This window comes from Geotrypetes seraphini, chromosome 9 (genome assembly GCF_902459505.1).
Source record: "Geotrypetes seraphini chromosome 9, aGeoSer1.1, whole genome shotgun sequence".
Taxonomy (NCBI): domain Eukaryota; kingdom Metazoa; phylum Chordata; class Amphibia; order Gymnophiona; family Dermophiidae; genus Geotrypetes; species Geotrypetes seraphini.
In genome coordinates this window covers 62,421,671-62,440,026 of record NC_047092.1, presented here as the reverse complement: position 1 = coordinate 62,440,026, position 18,356 = coordinate 62,421,671, and the positions used below count along the sequence as shown (strand labels likewise).

At 44.7% G+C, this 18,356-nt stretch overlaps 1 protein-coding gene across 4 annotated transcripts in view; it reads left to right on the top strand.

Moving 5' to 3' along the window:
- The window catches only part of GXYLT1 (glucoside xylosyltransferase 1), a 99,263-nt gene that overhangs the window by 31,767 nt on the left and 49,140 nt on the right, over positions 1 to 18,356 (top strand). For all 4 annotated transcript variants that reach the window (XM_033959274.1, XM_033959275.1, XM_033959277.1 and 1 more), the window contains 2 exons: positions 8,732 to 8,903; positions 14,676 to 14,801. In XM_033959274.1, the coding sequence (XP_033815165.1) occupies positions 8,732 to 8,903; positions 14,676 to 14,801 (298 nt within the window). The remainder of the gene's footprint in view (positions 1 to 8,731; positions 8,904 to 14,675; positions 14,802 to 18,356) is intronic.

Here is an 18,356-nt window from a genome sequence, read left to right as displayed (position 1 = left end):
AACTGATACTTTTATATGTGATATAGGGATTGGTTATTTGCTTTTGAAATAGTATGAGGAGTAGGGATACTCAATGAAACTAGCAGTTGCAGTTTTAGAACCAAATTTAAGGAAGGAAGTACAATGATACTTTGGAATTTGTTACAGGGTGATATGGGCAAAGCATGTAGTAAAACTGAGTTTAAAAGTTTTAGACTAGTTTCTTGAGGACATTGTCCATTAAGTATTAGCCGGCTTTGGTGTTTATCTTTGGTTTAAAAAAAGAAAAATGCATGAGTAAATTAGCTTGCATGTATTTTACTGAGTTGGAGTTAGACTGCTTCTGGAATTCTGATGTAGTGCAAGAGGACCTCTTGGAGGAGAGATCTCTTAGCTTACCATCTGACTCCCCCCCCCCCCACACACACACACACACACACTGCTGGAGAGGTGGATGTCTTCTCTAGAGGAGCTCTCCTTTGTTTTTCTTTTTTTTATGGAAGTGGCTAAGGCCTTTCCATTTTAGTGGGAGGATGAGAATGAGTCGGGGTTGAAATATTGGATGTCTTTGATTATGATTCTCTTCTTAAGGAAGCTGTAATAGTACCCATTCACAACATCCTGATGAAGAATTAGGTGATCCACTCTGCATGTTGTACCTAAGAAGATAGACATCTTTTATGTTTAGGATCCAGATAGACATCTTCTATGTTTAGAATCCAGAAGGCTCTTGGATTTGAGAAGCCTTAGCTTCCACACCATTCCATGGCTCTCAAATGGGCCTGAAGTAGAGAATGACATGGGGATGAGTACCTATGGGTAACCATGGGACTTGGACAGAGCCCACAGGACAGGGACAAACATTGTCCCCATGTCATTCTCTAAAAATTTGAGAAATAGTATCAATATGTAAAGACTCAACACATCTTAGACAATTGACAAATGAATTCAATGATTGAAAAAACCCAAAAACTGCAGAAGCTGCTTTTGGATTTAAATGAACTGTTCAGTGTTCTCCCCAGAAATTTTTTCCAGCCGTGTGGTATGAAAAAGTAGCCGGGTGGGGCGAGACGGGACGGGGAAATTTGGAGGTGGGGAAAATTAAATGTGCACTATTTTTATTAGTTAATTATTTTCCAATGCTCATTATGACTTCCTTTTTTAAGGTTTGACACATGTGCCAGAATATTTTTATTAAATTTAAGAAGTATCCAATTCTAGAAGTGAATAATTATATATTTGCCCTCTTTCAAATTGTATAGAGCAGGGTTGTCCAACCTTTTGGCTTCCCTGGGCTGCATTGTCTAAAAATTTTTTTTCTGGGGTCGCACAAATGTGCAAATGCTGCAGCAAGACAGAGGAGGGAGCCAGCAAGACAGTAAACACCCGGAGGCAGCAGAGGAAAATAATGCATCGCCCTCGACCGGGGCCGCACAAAATACTTCACGGGGCCACAGGTTGGACACCCCTGGTATAGAGGTTTAAAAAAGGGAAATATGTTAATGAAGTTATTAGGTTCAATCTAGCCATTTATTTCTGCATTAATTTAAACAACTTAAAAAAAAAGATAACTATAGCTCATCCAGTCATACAAGAAACAGCTCTACAACACCTCTAATAATGTTTTGATCACTAGATTCCTTCCTGAGGTTCACTGAGGATATGAAATAGATGCGATCCCCACTTCCAGACTTCTTCCACATAATTTATGGAGAGGTGTTGCTGAGCCTTGAAGGAGACCTGTGTGATTGCACTACAGCAAAATAAAAAAGTAGCAGATAAAGATCATAGTGAGAGCTAGGGCAAAACAGTTTAGGTAAAGATGCAGATAATAATTAGGAATGTATTAAAAATATTTTATTTTTATTTGCTTATAATGTCATTTGAAAGCTGCTTGATGTTAATACAACTTTAATTCTTTATAGTGGGGGACGGGGGGACACAACACTTACGTCAACAGTAAAGTTAGAATAGGGTCATTAAATCCAGTGGTGTACCTAGTATATGACAGCCAGTGCTGATCAGTTTTTAACAACCCCCTCCTCTATATAAAAAAGTTATTTTTAGTAATAATCCATGAGTCGCACAACAAGGGTGTACCTAGGAAAAGGCAGCATCTTAAACACTGCAGTGAGCACTAGAACACCAACACACGGATTGTAAAACTAAACAAGCCAGATCCTGTACAGTCAATTGATCCTGTACAGTCGATGCTAACAGAAAACCATGTCCTTTTCATATACACAGAACACAGATACACCCTCGCCCAATATGGAATAATCACAAAATAAAAATAGAAATATGTAGACAAAAGTAAAACTGAACCGCCAAGAAACCAGACGCTGCATACAATGCAACATCACAAAGACACATGTCCCCTAATACTGTGCAAAATATAAAGACAGTAGATGTAAATTTAAAAACTGATACATAACAATCACCACTTTACAAATTAACAAATAGAAATAAAACAAATAACAAGAAATAAGAAAATACCATTTTATTGGACTAATCCATTTTTCAATTAGCTTTCAGAGGCCAAATCTTTCTTCAAGACAGTACAGTATATTGCTGTTATGGTATCCTGTCCTGACCTGAAGAAAGGGGTTTAGTCCCCCCCAAATTACCTTATTTCCATTTTCTATTTAAAGACTTTTATCAATAGTTACAACGCTACTTGATTCTACGCAAAGCAACAAAAAATATTTCTTTCTACCTTTTGTCATTTCTGCTTTAATCATCTCTTCACATTCTTCTTTCTATTCAGCGTTTGTCCTCTCTCTCCCTTCAATGCAACATCTACCCTCTCTCTTTGCCCCTTCCACCCAGCCTCTGCCCCTCTCTCTCTAACCCTCTCTGCCCTTTCCATCAATATGGCATCTTCCATCTTTCTGTGTCCCTTCAAGAAACTGTATATCCTGTACCGTTTCTCTCTTTTGTACATGATTCATTTCAGCTTCACCCGCTATCCATTTTTTTTGTCTCTACCCTCTCCCCTATGCTCTGGCATCTCTCTCTTCTCCTTTCCTTCCCACTCCACCCCATGGTCTGGCATCTCTATCTCCTTCTGTTCCCTCCTCCCATGCCCTGGCATCTCTCTCCTCTCCTTCCATCTCCCCCACCCCCTCCATTATCTGGCATCTCTACTCTTTCCTTTCTCTCCATCCTTCCTTTCCCCTGGTCTAGCATCGGTCTCCTTAACCCCCCCTCCATATGCCCCCTCCATATGCCCTGACATCTCTCTCTCCCCTTCCATGGTCATCTCCTTTCCTTTACATCCCTCCCATGGTCTTGGCATCTCTCTTTCCTCTCCTCTACCTTCCCTGGTCTTCCTCCCCCCCTAAATTGGGTGCAGCAGCACAGCATTTCTCTTCCCCCCCATCAGCAGATTCACTACAGGCTAAGGCGGGAGATAGAGCACGGAGGGAAGCTTACAACATGGTGTTCTTGCTTGCTTCGGGCCTTCCTCGCTGCCGTGTCCTGCCTCCACAGATGGCAGCGAAGAGGGCCCAAAGCAAGCAAGAACACCAAGTTGTAAGCTTCCCTCCCTGCCCTATCTCCCGCCTTAGCCTGTAGTGAATCTATGTCTTGGACCTGCTTTATTCCTCTTAGGCACCTTCTCCCTCTTTTTCCATGTGCCAGTAGCAGTTACTTAAGCATGCTGCTAGCTTCTGCCTCTCCTCTTTCTGATTGGCTCTCCTGCACAAAGTGAAACTAATGTCCTGCAGAAACAGATCTGCAAGCAATGGCCAGCCTGTCTTGCGGGATGAGCGGCAGAACAAAAGCAAACACGACATCGGGGTTCTTCCTGTTTAACGCACTTGGTCATAATGAGCCTGCAGCCCCTGCCTCCAACAGCGACTGTAAAAAACGACCTGCAGTAGGAAAATTTTTTTTATAAAAAGTAAAGCTGAAAACCCATTTGCTGGCGCTTTAAAAAAAAAAAAAAGGATGAGGTGAATTTGCGACCAATATGACAGCCGGGCACTCACCTAAATTAGCTGGGCGGAGCGCCCGGCTAAAAGGTGCTAAGACCTTCAATTAAAACATATCAGGTTGGATATATTTTTTTAAAATTTGCTTTCTACCAATAATATAAGGGAGAGCCTTGGCCAAGCGTAAAGCCAATAACTTAAGTTTTTCATCCACATTAATCAAAGAAATAGACCTATAGTTTGAAACCAATGTTGGATCTTTATTTGGCTTCAGCAAAACTATAGTTAAAGATTCAATCCCTATGGCTAAACTCTAAGATTCAAATAGGCGGGTCTGGGATCTTCTGGAAGCATTGGATGCAGGCAAGCATTCGTACATTACCGTATTTTCGCGGATATAACGCGCGCGTTATACGTGATTTTACGTACCGCGCATACCCCTCGCGCGGTATATGCCTGAGCGCGGTATACAAAAGTTTTTAAACATAGTTCCCACCCCGCCCGACGCCCGATTCACCCCCCCAGCAGGACCGCTCGCACCCCCACCCCGAACGACCGCTCGCACGCGCTCCCACCCGCACCCGCATCCACGATCGGAGCAAGAGGGAGCCCAAGCCCTCTTGCCCGGCCGACTCCCCGACGTCCGATACATCCCCCCCCCGGCAGGACCACTCGCACCCTCACCCCGAAGGACCGCCGACTCCCCAACAATATCGGGCCAGGAGGGAGCCCAAACCCTCCTGGCCACGGCGACCCCCTAACCCCACCCCGCACTACATTACGGGCAGGAGGGATCCCAGGCCCTCCTGCCCTCGACGCAAACCCCCTCCCCCCAACGACCGCCCCCCCCCCAAGAACCTCCGCCCGTCCCCCAGCCGACCCGCGACCCCCCTGGCCGACCCCCACGACACCCCCACCCGCCTTCCCCGTACTTTGTGTAGTTGGGCCAGAAGGGAGCCCAAACCCTCCTGGCCACGGCGACCCCCTAACCCCACCCCGCACTACATTACGGGCAGGAGGGATCCCAGGCCCTCCTGCCCTCGACGCAAACCCCCCTCCCTCCAACGACCGCCCCCCCCCAAGAACCTCCGACCGACCCGCGACCCCCCTGGCCGACCCCCCCACCCCCCTTCCCCGTACCTTTGGAAGTTGGCCGGACAGACGGGAGCCAAACCCGCCTGTCCGGCAGGCAGCCAACGAAGGAATGAGGCCGGATTGGCCCATCCGTCCTAAAGCTCCGCCTACTGGTGGGGCCTAAGGCGCGTGGGCCAATCAGAATAGGCCCTGGAGCCTTAGGTCCCACCTGGGGGCGCGGCCTGAGACACATGGTCGGGTTTGGCCCATGTGCCTCAGGCCGCGCCCCCAGGTGGGACCTAAGGCTCCAGGGCCTATTCTGATTGGCCCACGCGCCTTAGGCCCCACCAGTAGGCGGAGCTTTAGGACGGATGGGCCAATCCGGCCTCATTCCTTCGTTGGCTGCCTGCCGGACAGGCGGGTTTGGCTCCCGTCTGTCCGGCCAACTTCCAAAGGTACGGGGAAGGGGGGTGGGGGGGTCGGCCAGGGGGGTCGCGGGTCGGTCGGAGGTTCTTGGGGGGGGGGCGGTCGTTGGAGGGAGGGGGGTTTGCGTCGAGGGCAGGAGGGCCTGGGATCCCTCCTGCCCGTAATGTAGTGCGGGGTGGGGTTAGGGGGTCGCCGTGGCCAGGAGGGTTTGGGCTCCCTTCTGGCCCAACTACACAAAGTACGGGGAAGGCGGGTGGGGGTGTCGTGGGGGTCGGCCAGGGGGGTCGCGGGTCGGCTGGGGGACGGGCGGAGGTTCTTGGGGGGGGGCGGTCGTTGGGGGGAGGGGGTTTGCGTCGAGGGCAGGAGGGCCTGGGATCCCTCCTGCCCGTAATGTAGTGCGGGGTGGGGTTAGGGGGTCGCCGTGGCCAGGAGGATTTGGGCTCCCTCCTGGCCCAATATTGTCGGGGAGTCGGCGGTCCTTCGGGGTGGGGGTGCGAGTGGTCCTGCCGAGGGGGGAGAAGAATCGGACGTCGAGGGGGGGCATCAGGCTTTCAGGATGGGGACAGGACTTCAAGGGGGGACAGGCAGACCTTCAAGGGGGGACAGGACTTCAAGGGGGACAGGCACGGAGAGGCGGGGCAGTGCACCGAAAGTCAGGGCGGGTGAACGGTGAGTCGGGGCAACCAGAGGAGAGTCGGGGAGGGCGAAAGGAGAATCGGGGTGGCCAGAGGAGAGTCGGGGAGAGCGAAAGGAGAGTCGGGGTGGCCAGAGGAGAGTCGGGCAGCATGCGCGTTATATGCCTGAGCGCGGTATAGAAAAGTTTTTGTACATATCATCGTGATTTCTGCGCGCTATACCCCTGTGCGCATTTTACAATGGTGCGCGTTATATCCGCGAAAATACGGTAGATGATGTTATATCTAAGGCAGTGGTCTCAAACTCAAACCCTTTGCAGGGCCACATTTTGGATTTGTAGGTACTTGGAGGGCCTCAGAAAAAAAATAGTTAATGTCTTATTAAAGAAATGACAATTTTGCATGAGGTAAAACTCTTTATTTTATTTAATTCAATTTCTATCCCATCCTCCCAGTAGCTCAGAATGGGTTACAAGGTTTATAGTTTATAAATCTTTCCTTTTGGCTAAGTCCTAATAATAATATTGTAATTTATAGCTAGAGACATAGGATCAAGAAACTTTTATTTTGCTTTTGTGATTATGATAAACATACTGAGGGCCTCAAAATAGTACCTGGTGGGCCGCATGTGGCCCCCGGGCCACGAGTTTGAGACCACTGATCTAAGGGGAAACTGCTGGATTTTTCACGACTGCAACAATCATTTGGTATTTCAAAATCTCAAAATTATAGATGGTTGAAGTTGAAGCAGGCCATTCAGAGTGGGTTCCCTAACTGGCAGAATTTCAAAAATCATTATAGCTTGCAAGTCCTATGCTTCCAGACAGATTTGCTGGGGCATCAGGCCACCCGGTGGTATAAATTAATATCTGAACTCTTGAATAAGAAACCAAAAAATGGCCTTAGAGACATTTGGAGCATGGAGATAAAGCAGTATATTTCTGCATCTCAATGGCCATGAATTTGCATTTGGAGGATGAAATGTACAGCGTCAGCATCTGAGACAAACATGGTTTTTTTCTATTACATAGATCTTTTTGGAACCCTGTTAGGTTATATAAATTGGACAATTCTAAGTCTAATAGATGCTGGCATTGTCATCTGGACATAGGGACACTGGATCATCTGTTGTTCTATTGTCCTTTGATACTCAGCTTCTGGAAGTCAATATGGGGACAGATTAACCTCATATTGGAATCAACTATCCCTTTGACGTATGAGGCAATTATACCGTATTTGCCGGCGTATAAGACGACTGGGCGTATAAGACGACCCCCCAACTTTTAGTTAAAATATAGAGTTTTGTTATATACTCGCCGTATAAGACTACCCCTTCTTCCGCATACCTTCTCTACCGCCCCGGGTGCAGCACAGCCGGCCAGGTCCCCTTACTTTTGTGGCACTTCCCCGACCGACCAACAACAGCATTAGAGAGCTGCACGGGGACGCCCCTAGGGTCGCGGGGATCCTGTGGGGACGCCCCCTAGGGTTGCGGGGATCCCATGCGGACGCCTCCGAGGGTCGCGGGACTCCTGCGGGGCTGGATGCTCAGTCTTCTGGATGTACGCGGCTCTTCTTCTCCCTACCTTCTCTGCTTGCAGCACAGAGCCGAACGGAAGTCTTCCCGACGTCAGCGCTGACGTCGGAGGGGAGGGAGGGCTTAAACAAAGCTTAAACAAAGCCCTCCCTCCCTCCGACGTCAGCGCGGACGTCGGGAAGACTTCCGTTCGGCTCTGTGCTGCAAGCAGAGAAGATAGGGAGAAGAAGAGTAGCCTCGCGGTACTAAGAGAGAGGGGCGGCCGCCCCGCCCCGGTTGCAGCACAGCCGGCCAGGTTCCCTTACTTTTGTGGCACTTCCCCGACCGACCGATAACAGGCCGGGTCCGACAATCCTCCCTGCCCTGTAGCCGCGAATCTAAATTACCTTCTTACAGCAGCTGTAAGAAGGTAATTTAGATTCGCGGTTAAGGGCAGGGAGGTTTGTCGGACCCGGGCTGTTGTCGGTCGGTCGGGGAAGTGCCACAAAAGTAAGGGAACCTGGCCGGCTGTGCATGCAACAAGGGCATGTAAACAGTACCCGGCGTATAAGACGACCCCCGACTTTGGGGAGGATTTTAAGGTACAGTACTAAAAAGTCGTCTTATACGCCGGCAAATACGGTATGTGGTACTTTGCTGCATTTCAAGCTTCCTATGGATCATTACAAAGGCAGGCTTTTCCTTATTATGACAGGAATAGCAATGTAAATGATAACACGCAATTGGAATAATTGTGACCGCCTCAATTTAGCGTTTTGGGCTAGTTTATGTTTAGGCTATAAATATGAAAAGATGAATGCGGAAATGTTGAGGAATAACAGTATTTAAATTGATATGGGGACCATTGACATCCTTTGTTAATTCAATATAATTGTCTTTATTTAATATCTGTCTATTTCTATGCATATCCAGGGTGGGGTGGTGGTGGTGGGGGATATTTTGTTGGTTTATTTTTTGATTGTGCTGTTGAAAGGGTAGGGTGTGATATTTTTTTTTGTATTATTATTGATGGAATTTAAGTGCTTATGTTGATTATTAATGTTTATAAAATTCATGGCACTTGTATTAGTTTTGAAAATTAATAAAGATTTATTTAAAAAAAAAGTTTGCTTTCTATTTAGCAGTTTTCTTTATTGACATTACAGGTATTCCATCAGCATAAAACCCACTGAGAAAATGCATCTGGCTGTGGTTGCTTGTGGAGAACGACTAGAGGAGACTGTTACAATGTTAAAATCCGCAATTATTTTTAGCATCAAATGTCTACATTTTCACATATTTGCAGAAGATCAACTGCACAAAAGCTTTAAGGACATAGTAAGTATTTAGGATTGGCACCACAATTCATAATCGTGTTAAAGGATTAAAATTGCCTATGACGTCATTGTTTATAATTGCCATCACAAGGTTAGGCTTGCATATGTAACAGTTCAAGATAAATAGGGCTGAACTTTGGCTTTAGCTAATCAAAGATTTAAGGGTTGATATTCAAAAGGGTTTAACAAGATAGGAGAGACCCCTGCCTGGTTAAGGCCTGTTAAGCTAGCCAGCCGCCAATATTCAGCAGCATTTAACTAGGTAGTGCCACTGAATATTACTGCTAACTGTCTAGATTAGGGGTGGGCAGGGGGTGCAATTAAGACAGAGTGCCAACTTAGCTGATTAGCAGCATTATTCAGTCTGCTAACTGGCTAAGGGCTAGATTCACTATGGCCATGGATCGGATCCGATCTGTGGCCGGGGGGGATGAGGGGGGGGCGGGGGCTGATTCACGAAGCACGATCAGAATCACGCCCCCAACTGACTGCAAGGATTGCTCTCCAGCGATCCCGATGCATGCGCAGACCATCTTCTTTGCCTGCGCTTGCTCTCCTGCCCTCCTTGTTCGAAGCTGCCTCCTGTATGTAAAATCCTGTGCTACACCCATCTGTTCTAGCTAGTTCATTTGTCTTGCCTGCTTATAAATTTAAAAAAAAAACCTGCATGTAAAACTTGTTTGATTCCTTCAGGTAATGTCTGAATGCATCTGCTCATGACCCTTTGGGTGATACGACGCTCGTGAATACTGCAGAGACTACCGGTAGCGCTTGCCACCCTCCCCCTTGCCTTTCCACTGGCTCAGCTGACTGTTGTCTGCAGCGCTCGCTCTCCCCTTCCCCCCTTCGCCGTGGTGCAGCCTCGCTTCAAACCCGTGGGTTAAAACCATGGGCTCACACTGCAGGGAAGAGTGGCAGAGAGCAGGAGAGTCCGGGCAGCAGGGAACAGGAGAGGTGAACACTTGTCGCATTGAAGCTGAGTGAAAAAAAACTGGCAGGACACTATTGGAAAGTACTGTAGAGCCGTGGCAGGAGAGTCGGCAGGGATGTAAGCGACTGGTCCTCAGCAGTCGTTTCTTTTTGGATTGGCCAGCCCAATCGATGTTCCTGCTTGAGTTTAGTGAATTGCGTCCTTCCTACTTTGCGTGCTGTTTCCCCTCATTTGCATGCACGGATTGGAGGTTGATCAGCCAGGAGGTTAGTGAATCGGGTTGGAGAAAAATAGGATCGCAAAGTGGTTGTAAAGTGGTCGGGACACAATCGGTGTCCTTAGGGAATCTAGCCCAAAGTGCATAAAGTTAGAACAGCAAAACAAGTGTCCTGACTTTATGTACTGAGCTGGTGCCCTAACTTCTGAGTCAGCAGATATACTGGAATATTCAATGTTGGGAGTTTCACATTCCTTGGCATTGAATATCTAGGGTTAAATCAAATGATGGCTGAGAACGGTTTGCAAGCCACTTAACATTGCAGACAGAATAGTACCCCATAAGTTAAAAGTTTATAGAATAAATTTCCTAATGTGCATTAACACCGTTGATGTGTTATTAGTAAATAAGTCCCGGGCCTGTGGTAAATGTTTGTTGATGCATGTTAGTGCATCTTAGTAATTCTAGCCCTATATTTATTTTTGGCAAATTGTATACTTTAAAAATGTAAGTGGACATGTTTGTAGCACTTTTATTCAGTAAAAAACAAACTCTTCTCTTTTATGATAGTAGTCTTTATCAGCTAAAAAAAAGTATTTGCATGAATTATCCTATGCTCAAAAAATGCACATACTGTATACTTAAATGGGAGAACATTACTCATTTGTGTAGCTTTTGTTTAGCATGTAATTGTGCACCATTGCAATCACGAATTATAGAGCTGACTCTGACCCACTCCCTGCTCCCTCCTGCCTCCCGCACTCCTCCACAACCTACTTAGAACTGACTCTGACCCATCCCCAGCTCCCTCCAGGACCCTTCCACAACTTATTTTTGAAAGTCTCGTGGTCTAGCGGTGAAACAGGACAGGAGCGATCTTTGTCCGCTCCTGCCCTGTGCAGAGCCACAAACAAAACTGGCAGCTATTTTTGTTTGCGACTCTGCACAGGGCAGGAGCATACAAAGATCGCTCCTGTTCTGTTTCACCACTAGACCACCAGGCTTTCAAAAATAATTTGTGGAAGGGTCCGGGAGGGAACAGGGGGGTGGGTCAGAGTTGTCTCTAATTTTAAAAAAGTAAGTCCATGAGGGGGTTATCTCCCCAACACATACAAATAATCGAAGTCAGGAGTGCCGAACCCACGAATATTGAGGGAGAAGTGTATTGTTCTAACAATTTGTGGACTTGATGCATGCCTTTTTTTGTAATAATTTTTTATATTATATTTTCTTCTAGATTTCTGCTGGGTCAAACCTGTGGTCCATCGTGCCCAGCAGTCCACTCACACGGCGGCCCTGTGGTCAAAGACCAGCGCCCTAACTGAGACTAACTCTACTTACGTACATTCTGGTTCAGTAGGAACTTGTCTAACTTTGGCTTGAATCCCTAGGGCAGTGGTTCTTAACCTTGTTAGAGGTACTGAACCCCACCAGTTTCATATGCGTGTTCACCGAACCCTTCTTTATTGGAAAAATAAAATATGATTTTTACAAATTCAAAACATAGGTATACAGTGAGGGAAAAAATAATATCAATTTTGAAAACAAAAAAATTCTCCTATATTTCGAATAATAATAACATAATAATGAAATTTACTGCAAATCAGTGTGACTTCTGCTGTTGCCTCTCAGAGACCAGTTCAGAAATGCGCGGCTTTATCTTGGCAAGTGCCACTCTCATGTTATTTTCGCAACAAAGTCTGTTCCTTTTCTTCGTTTTTATGTCCAGCATCCTCGAAAAGGATTGCTCGCAAAGATATGTTGTAACAAACGGTATGAAAATTTCCAGAGCTTTCTTAGCAATAACAGGGTACGTTACAAATTGTTGACACCAAAACGTTGAGAGCGTTGTTGTTCTGAAGAGTTGCTGTTGAACCTGGCTCTGCTGAATTTCAATTATTTCATCGAGGTATTCATCATTGACATCTGTTGTCTCAACACTAAACGTGAACGGCTGTCTCTTGCTGGATATGACTCTCTTGTAGAGAAGTATCCGTCGAGAGACTTTGCAAGCTCATCTAAGTGTGTGGCAATAGTTTGCTTCAGTTCCGCAGGTACAGAAATGTCTCCGATTCCAGATACATCTTCGATCTTACTTACACAGTTGTCTAGAGGGGAAAGTTTGCGAAGTTATCGTTTTCTGTTCGTCGTTTCCATAATGGTAGCTTTTTTTGAAAAGCTTTCAGGTTTTTTTCCGCTTCGATGATGTTGACTCCACCACCCTGCATCTGCTTATTGAGATGATTGAGAGCTGCAAAGATATCAGCCATGTACGCTAAAATGAGAATGAACTCAGAATTTTTGAAGCAATCTGCATGACAATGTTGCTGCTCTTGCAAAAACAGAGCTAATTCCACACGCATGGCAAAAACACGATTCAGCACCTGTCCCCGGGATAACCACCGAACGTTAGAATGGTACAGAAGCACCTCGAATTCAGATCCCATTTCTTTACACAGCTTCTTGAAGATGCGGTGCTTCAGAGCATTATTTCGCACATAGTTCACGCATTCCACAACAATTTTTAAAACTTCTGCCAGTTTTGGAGGCAAGGATTTTGTTGCCAACGCATGCCTGTGCAGAATGCAATGCGTAACAATGATGTGTGGTGCATCGGCATTCACTAGCGCACCAAAACCGGACTTTCTTCTGAGCATGGCTGGAGCTCCGTCCGAACAAACTGCAGAAACCTTCCCTTCTTTCCTATTGTTTCCCATGTTTAATTACCCCTGTTGGTCTAATTAAAATATTATGTATTAGTGATTTCTTTAAAATCTCATTTTTATTTTTGTAAAACGCTTTGTAATTTGAAAAGCGTTTAATCAAATAATTTGAATAAACTTGAAACCATATCCCACAAAAGATTGTTGTCTTTGAAGAAGTCATCCACAAGTTTCTTCACATCAGTTGCCTTAGTTGTTGTTGTAAGAGGCTTACAAAATAAAAAAATCTTCCATTATCACGTCGTCTTTCACATAGCGCACAAATACTGCAAGCTGGCTTAGCTTGGAAACGTCTGTGGTCTCGTCGAGTTGAAGGCTGAATTTTGCCGGGTTTGAAATCAGATCTGCAACTACTTGAACCAAGATGTCTTTGCTCATGTCCTCTATTCTGTTGCTGATGATGTCATTTGAAAAAGGAATTTCAGATAACTGAACTTCAGCCGCTTTTCCCAGCATGATATTCGCCATCTTCAACACAGCTGGTTTTATGAGTGTTTCACCAATGGTGTGTGGTTTGCCCTGCTTTGCGATCAGGTAAGCAACTTCGTACGATGCTGTGAGGATCGGTTTGTTGATGGGTACAAAGCCGAGAACAGGCAGAGTAGCCTTTTCATCGAATCTTGCTCTCTTCACCTTGAATTCAGCGAGCATTGAGTTCTTGTATTTTCCATCTCCATGCAGCTTAAGGAAGTGTTCCCTTAGTTTTGCCGGAGCTAGACTAGAATTACTCAACTTGGCATTGCAAATCATGCAATTAGGATGCTGACTCCCATCACGTTCCGTTATACATGTGAATCCATATTGTACATATTCGTCCAACCACTTTCGTATTTTGCTCGACATAGTAAGGGATTAAAATATTAAGATAGGTATCACACGACGTACCATCACAACAGTTACAATTCGACTACTGTGCGCATCAAATCCCCTGCAGCACAAATAGGCCAATCGATGTTGCGTGATCACCTGCAGCCAATTATGGACAAGAGGGGCGTATCATCACGAATCATAAGCGCTTCGGTCACGTTCAATCATCTATCAGTTAAATCACAAATTTTGATCAGGAATTGATTGATGTATATAAGGCGTTAGTTACAGATTGATAGATCAAGAAACCGAGAACACGATCAGTCTTGATCAAAATCACTGAATAACTGATAGATGATTGAAGTGCTATATGAGTCGGAGGTGTGTTTTGACCTCCGCCGAACCCGCGAGACTGACTCACCGAACCCCTGGGGTTCGGTCGAACCCAGGTTAAGAACCACTGTCCTAGAGGAAAACACCCTCCAGGAATTCAAGACAAAGTTAGACAAGTTCCTGCTAAACCAGAATGTACGCAGGTAGGGCTAGTCTCAGGGCACTGGTCTTTGACCAGAGGGCTGCCGTGTGAGCGGACTGCTGGGCACGATGGACCACAGGTCTGACCCAGCAGTGGCAATTCTTATGTTCTTATGTTCAAACCTTGGATTGTAAAATCTAAATTATTAAAAAGAAAATTACCCCCCGCCCCCCATTTTCAAAACCGTGAAAACGGTTTCTAGCACAGGCTGGTACACTGAATGCTCTGCGCTGCTCCTGATGCTCATAGGAACTCTGAGTGTCAGGAGCAGCGCAGAGCATTCAGTGTGCCGGCCTATGCTAAAAACCGCTTTTGCGATTTTGTAAAAGGGGGAGGGGGTAAATTTTTCACTGTTCTGCTTATACTAATGATGTCATTGGTAGAATTCAGTTTTCTTTACCTCCATATGCTGGTAGGAAGGGATAGCACTTAGCCATGCAAAACAGTGTTGCTGAGTAAAGAAAATAATGTTATCCCATAAGTCATAATTTCTTGTGTGTATGTAATATATATGAGTGTCTGTATATATAATATGTAATTTTGTTCTTTATGTTCTTTAGCTTGACTACTGGCCATTTCCTGAAAAATTTAAATATACCTTATATCCAATAACTTTTCCATCTGAGAATGCGCTAGAATGGAAGAAACTTTTTAAACCCTGTGCATCACAAAGACTTTTCCTACCGGTAAGATGTTCTTTCTCACTTTTATTAAACAAATGAAATTCAATTACTTGAATAAATGGGTGTGTTATGTAGAATTACACCAGTATTTTTGTGGGTACCTTCACAGATAGGTCTTTGTCAGTATGAGATGGAAGAACCCCCAAGAAACTACTGTTTGGTGTGTGTTCTATTTTTTTCTTTATTTCCTTTGATACCTTATTAAGGCAAACTTAAAGACAAGATATATACAGTACGTCTATACTTTTAACCCAGGACAAGCAGGCGGCATATTCTCACAGATGGGCGACATCGTCCAAGGAGCGCGGTATGGGAAGTGGTAAAGTATACTGTCACTTTAAGCTTTTAGTGAAGCTTTGAGACTGTCTGCATCGCGCATGCTTGAGTACCTTCCAGCACACAAGGTCATCAGTTTTTTGCTTTCTGTGGAGTGAAGAAGACGTATCTGGACTTCGTCCAGTCAAGTTTGCTGTCCCGCTTTGATTTTTCTTTATTCTTACCACTATTTCCTTAGACCTCCTTTTATTAAACTGCACTAGCAGTTTTTAGCGCCAGGAGCCGCGCTGAATGGTTTGCACTGCTCCTGACGCTCATAGAAACTCTATGAGCATTGGGAGCAGTGCGGGCATTCAGCGCGGCTCCCCGCGCTAAAAACTGCTAGCGCAGTTTAATAAAAGGGGGTATTAGTGTCTATATGATGTTACTTTGTATCAGAATTTTTTTACATGTATCTAACTTTGAACCTGTTAACATTTTTCTGTCTTCAGCCTTACCGAGGATATCAACAGGTTTTCGGCAGAATTTTTACTCGACCCTCGGTTCCCACATGGTCATAAGAACAGTCTTACTGGGTTTCCAAGTTTATTAAAATTTTGTTATACCGCTAAATCAAGACCTCTAAGCGGTTTACAGTGCATTAAAAAGGATTACATAAAATAGACAAAGTAAAAAATATAAAATAAAACAGACGAGACTCGAAACAGGACAAAACGACAGAAACTTAACAGAGCAGGAACAAGAGGAATATGGGGAGAACTATATTATCAATAGGAAAGAAGAGAACAAGAAAAGGGAAATACAGTAGGAAGGGGAAACATAAGTACATTAAAAGAAAGACGAATCAAATACTTTAAAAAAGAAAAGAAAGGGAGAACTCGTCCTTATAAGGACGGTTAGAACCCGAAGGCATCTTTAAACAAGAATGTTTACAAGTTGATTTAAAATTCTTTAATGAGGAAGCTTCTCGTAAATGATTGGGAATAGGGTTCCACAGAGACGGAGCCTTTACTTAGAAGATATAAGATATGTATCTTAAAGATGGACCAATGGTCCAGTAGCCCATTCTCATAGTGGCCAATTCAGATCACCAATACCTGGCAAAAACCCAAAGAGTAATAACATTCCATGTTACCGATCCAGGGCAAGCAGTGGCTTGCCTCATGTCTTTCTCAATAACAGACTATGGACTTTTCCTCTAGGAAATTGTCCAAACCTGCATTGACACCGCATCAAGAGCATTGAGCATTGGGTTCCATGCATCACTTAGACTACTTCTTCATCAGTGCCTCAAGCATCAGGGGACATACCACATAAGAAAGCTAAGAAGCACAAGTCATAGCAATGCACATGTCAGCCTGACTGCAAGTCTCATTTCTGAAAACTTCAGTATAAGGGTGATTTTCCAATGTCTCCAATGTGAAGGAGAGTGTGGCATAGTGGTTAGAACTACAGCTTCGGCACCTTAAGGTTGTGGGTTCAAACCCCGCACTGCTCCTTGACCCTGGGTAAGTCACTTAATCCTCCACTGTTCCATCGGGACAGATTGGGAAAATGCTTGAATTACCTGTATGTAAACTGCTTTGAGTGTAGTTGTAAAACTACAAAAAAGCAGTATACAAGTCCTAATCCCCTTCCCTATCCCCCTCCTGTAAGAGTGATGACCTATTTGGAGAAAAATTGAGGAAGCTGCAGATAAATTTTTTTTAAAAAATACAGATACTATGTCAACTTTATATAAAGCATAGACCTCTCAGTGCTCCTCTTCATCTAGGAGATACATCTCTGTTTCTAGATGTTCTTATTACAACACTAAATGTCGCTACTATCGACCTTCTTCCTCTTCAACTAGACCTTCTACTCAGTGGTTCCGATCATGGCAAGAGATTGCAGAAATTGCTGTCTCAGTACCAAACCAAGCAGTCCTTTTGACTCCTTTCTAGACAGCATTGCTAACATTTTTCTGCCTCTTCCTCAAAATCTTCCCAGTGGAGGCAGACTACTCCATTTTCACCAGTGTTGGACTCTCATTATATCAAACTTGTGGGTTTGTAGGTAGTAGCTCAAGACTATGCCCAACGCTTACTAAGAATACCTCCAAACTACCCACGAAAAGAGTCAGTTTTCAGCTTCCTGTGGAAGACACTTCTTCTTCAAGAACTCTTGGCCCTTCTCCAGCTATATGAAATAGAACATGTTCCTCTGCAGGAGATATGCTGGGGGTTCTATTCCAAGTAGTTCCTGATACCAAAGAAGACCTCTGTTCAATTATAAATTTATCCTGTAAACTGTATATTATGTACAGTATATTGTTATTAGATCCCTAGTATGTGTCAAGTAGAATAAAACTTGTATTGAAAGACCTTGCTCTGTAACTGTGGCAAATTGTAACCTGTAATTTCTATACTATGTATATTGGTATTAAAGGGCTTTGAGGCTGTTGCCATGGCCCTAAGTCTTCTAGGCCACATGGACTCCACAGTACACATCACTCTATTTGCACATCTCCACCTGAGAATACTGCAGTGGGTACTTTCAACACAGTATCTCCAGCTACAGGAATCCTCTCTACTCAAACCCAAGTAATCTCACAATTCCAGTACTCTCTCCATTGGTGGATGATTCCTCCCAACCTTACTTGAAGTCTTCCCTTTTAGCCTCCCCCCATCAAATACTCCTTACCACAGATATGTTGAGGATAGGCTGAGGTGATCATCTAAGTGGTTTTCACACATTGCCCCAGGTACATTAGAGAGATTGTGAGCCCACCGGGAAAACTGTTTCAGTACCTGAATAAATGCTTGTAAACCATTCTGAGCTCCCCTGGGAGAACAGTATAGAAAATTGAATAAATAAATAATGAGTATAGTCCCCTCAAGAGCAAAGACTGCATATAATCCTCCCCAAATTTTGAGTAATACGCAACACTCTCAAGACATTAAGCAAGTAGTCCTTCAGCAAGTAGTCCTTATTCAAACTGGCAACCAAGTTGCCATGTTCTGTCTAAACAAACAAGGGAGTGATCGTCCAATGCTCCTGCCCCGTGCAGAGTTGTGATCAAAAATGGCTGCAGTATTGCAAGACTATGGAAACTCATGGCAGCCATTTTTGAGCGCTGCTCTGAATGGGGTAGGAACGAAGGAAGATCACTCCTGTCCCACTTCACTGCTGTCAGCATAGCTATTGCTAGCAAACAGCATTTTCAGTTGGCATAACTGTCAGCAAAGGCCTATGGGAAATTATCTGACTCTGGATGCAGAATTCTGTGCTCCTGCATAGAAT